General features: G+C 44.2%; 1 protein-coding gene across 1 annotated transcript in view; it reads right to left on the reverse strand.

Moving 5' to 3' along the window:
• LOC102495863 (RING finger protein 10) overlaps positions 1-3,073 on the reverse strand; it is a 59,280-nt gene that overhangs the window by 6,179 nt on the left and 50,028 nt on the right. The window contains exon 16 of the mRNA XM_014588957.1: positions 2,977-3,073. Within this exon, the coding sequence (XP_014444443.1) occupies positions 2,977-3,073 (97 nt within the window). The remainder of the gene's footprint in view (positions 1-2,976) is intronic.

Here is a 3,073-nt window from a genome sequence, read left to right on the forward strand (position 1 = left end):
GCGGCAAAGTCCCACATGGCCAACCATGGTTCAAGTCCCAGGTCTGGTGGCTTGTTTTCTCACTTTCTCTCCCTCTCTCTGTTTCTCTTTGGTCAAATTAAAATAAATAAATGAATACATAAAATTCAAAATAAATCATTAAGAAAAAAAATGACATAAAGCCTGGCTGAAAAAAACCATGTGTCCCAGACATGGTAATATATACTGGCTAAGGCTGCTCTTTGAGAGGCTGAGGTCACGTGGGAAGCCCAGGTTTTCTGTTTTGTTTTGTTTTACAGCTTTTTTATAATAGACAATAACGGGTACACTTAATTACATATGCACAGTGGCAATAATCTCTAAAGACAATTTCTGAAACCATGTACTTGTAATCTCAGTCAAATCACAGATTTACACAAATCAAATGAAAATGAAGTTTGTTTTTTTTTTGAGATTTTTGCTGTAGGGCATATGTGCTCGCCAGAAACACAGAGAGACAGAAAGTGAGAAACCACCTCCTAGGGGGAACAGTTGTGCTGCCGCCCCGCCGCCCTGGGGGAATGGCCACCCTGCAATCCCTTCTCCTCCATTCTCCTCTTGGGATCTTGAGCACGCACGCACACGCGCCCGGCGTGAGTTTTAAGCCACTGGGTCCAGGAAATGAACCGCAGTTGACTACATGGGAGTCCAGCAACATAGCCATTATGCTAACTGCTGATCTCGGAAGCCCAGGTTTTATTCCCAGCCCACCCATAAAAATCTGGGTACAGTGGAACAACTGGGTACCACTAGTTTATCACTTCTGAAGTCCAAAAGTTTCAGGACTGCCCTCAGATTGCTTCATTCTCCTTGACTTCAGGATCCTTTTTACCATAGTTCAATTCCTACTTATGCCATTTTTATGTGAGAAACACACATATGCGCTGCTCTAAAGAACAATTAAAGTGTATCAGCTGTTGGCATGGTGGTTAGGATAAATGGATCCCAGTGGCCAACAGCACAGTTTGAGTCCCAAACATAGCAGCTTGAAAAACACACTGGGCTTGTCCAGAATCCATAGAGGATAATGGAGAAGGACACTAACATGACCATACCCCCAGGGGGTGACTTCTTACTTTTCCTTTCTCTGGTGAGCACATGCACCCTATAGCAAATTAAAAATAAAAACGAGTAAGTGTTAAGGTGATAACTTTCAACTAGTCCCAAAGAAGTTAATAGGGATGCTGGACTCCCACATGGCCAACCACGGTTCAAGTCTCGGACCTGGTGGCTTGCTTTCTCACTTCCTCTCTCTCTCTCTCTCTCTGATCAAACTGGAAAATAATAATGATAATAATAATAAAGTTAAATAAAATAATTCTTTAAAAAAATTAAATTTTAATTAATTTATTTATTTTAATTTGGCCAGAGAGGGACAGAGTGAGAGAGAGAGAGAGAAAGCAAGACACCAGGTCTGGGACTTGAACCATGGTCAGCCATGGGAGTCCAGCACCCCCAACCACCACACCACCTGCTGGTCTCAGTATCTAGTTATTTTTTTTAAATAATTCGAAATCTGAGGGGAGGGGCCGAAAGGTGGTGTGGTGGTTGGGGGTGCTGGATTCCCACATGGCTGAACATGGTTCGGGTCCCAGACCTGGTGGCTTCCTTTAGCAATTTCCCTTTCTCTGTCTGTCTCTGTCTGGTCAAGTAAGATAATAATAACAAATGGAAATAAATAAATAATTCTTAAAAATCGAGGGGACTGGGGCTGGCAGTGGTATGGTGGTTAAAACTCTGGTCTCCCACAAGGCCAACCATGGTTCAAGTCCCAGACCTGGTAGCTTGCTTTCTCACTTTCCATTTCTGTCTCTCTTTGGTCAGATTAAATGCATAATAATAACAAATAAAGTCAAATAAATACATAATTCTTAAAAAACAATCTGAGGGGACAGATGGTGGCACACAGGTTAAAAACACAACGCTCAGGGCAGGTGTGGCCTAGCAGTAAAGGTGGGTGAATTCCGAATGGCCTACTGCCATTTAAGTCCCAGAGCAAGCAGCTTGAGAAACATACTGGGCATGTGTGTGTGCCCAAATTCCGGATAGGAGAATGGAGAGGAGACTGCAGCATGATCAGTCCCCATGGGAGGAAGGGTGCTTTTGCTCTCTTCTGGTGAACACACAAGCCCTCTGGCAAATAAATAAATAAGAGAAGAAAAACACATCATTCTCGAAGGCTGACCTACACATGTGAAGGTTTTGGGTTCGTGTCCGGAGACCTCCCTGAATATATCACACACATGTGCCTGTGATCTGGGGCTGGCTGAAGCTGAGAGTGGATCATGGCAGCAAGAATCTGTTGGGGTTACCACTTATCTGTCTTTCTCGTTCATGGAATAAACAAACTTTGAAAACTCTGGTTCTAGGGACAGCTGGTGGAGTGATAGTTAAGGCAGCTAGATCCCTCATAGCCAACTTTACAATTCAATTCCTGGACCCAGTGGCTTGGAAAACATGCCAGGCATGTGTGCTCAAAATCTGAGAGGAAAATGAATTGCATCATGACCATCCATCCCAGGGAGTGCTTTCTTGCTTTCTCTCACTCTCTCCCCCCATTAAGTATATCTGTTCTATAGCAAATTAAAAACAAAAACCAAAATAAAACACTTCTGATTCTCCCTCAGCTACTCTTGGCCTCTTTCCTGGGTAAGTCAATAACGTACCTGAGACTCTCTCTTAAGAAAGCCTCCCATCCTACCATGATTATTCTGAGTCAGAGCAACACTAGCCTATGTCTCTCCTCCAACAGAGATGTCCATGACATCACCTGCTCTCCGCCAACCTCCTGCTGCCTAGAGTTCCAACTGGCTATACACTTTCCTCATACCCATCTAATGACTCAGTTCCAGCTGTAGTGGAGTGAGAGGCAACAATCCCTGGATGCAGGTCCTGAAAGAACAAGCAGCAGGGTTTCCATTACATACTGTTTGGCTGCTTCACAAGCAAAGGATTTACCTGAGCAAAGGAAGGGAAAGGAGAGTCTTCTTCCAGACTCCCAACGCAGAATGAGGGACTGCCCTGACTGGCAGTGGGTGACAGAGGGGTCAGCAGG

The sequence above is a fragment of the Tupaia chinensis genome, unplaced genomic scaffold, assembly GCF_000334495.1.
Source record: "Tupaia chinensis unplaced genomic scaffold, TupChi_1.0 Scaffold000320_1, whole genome shotgun sequence".
Classification (NCBI taxonomy): domain Eukaryota; kingdom Metazoa; phylum Chordata; class Mammalia; order Scandentia; family Tupaiidae; genus Tupaia; species Tupaia belangeri.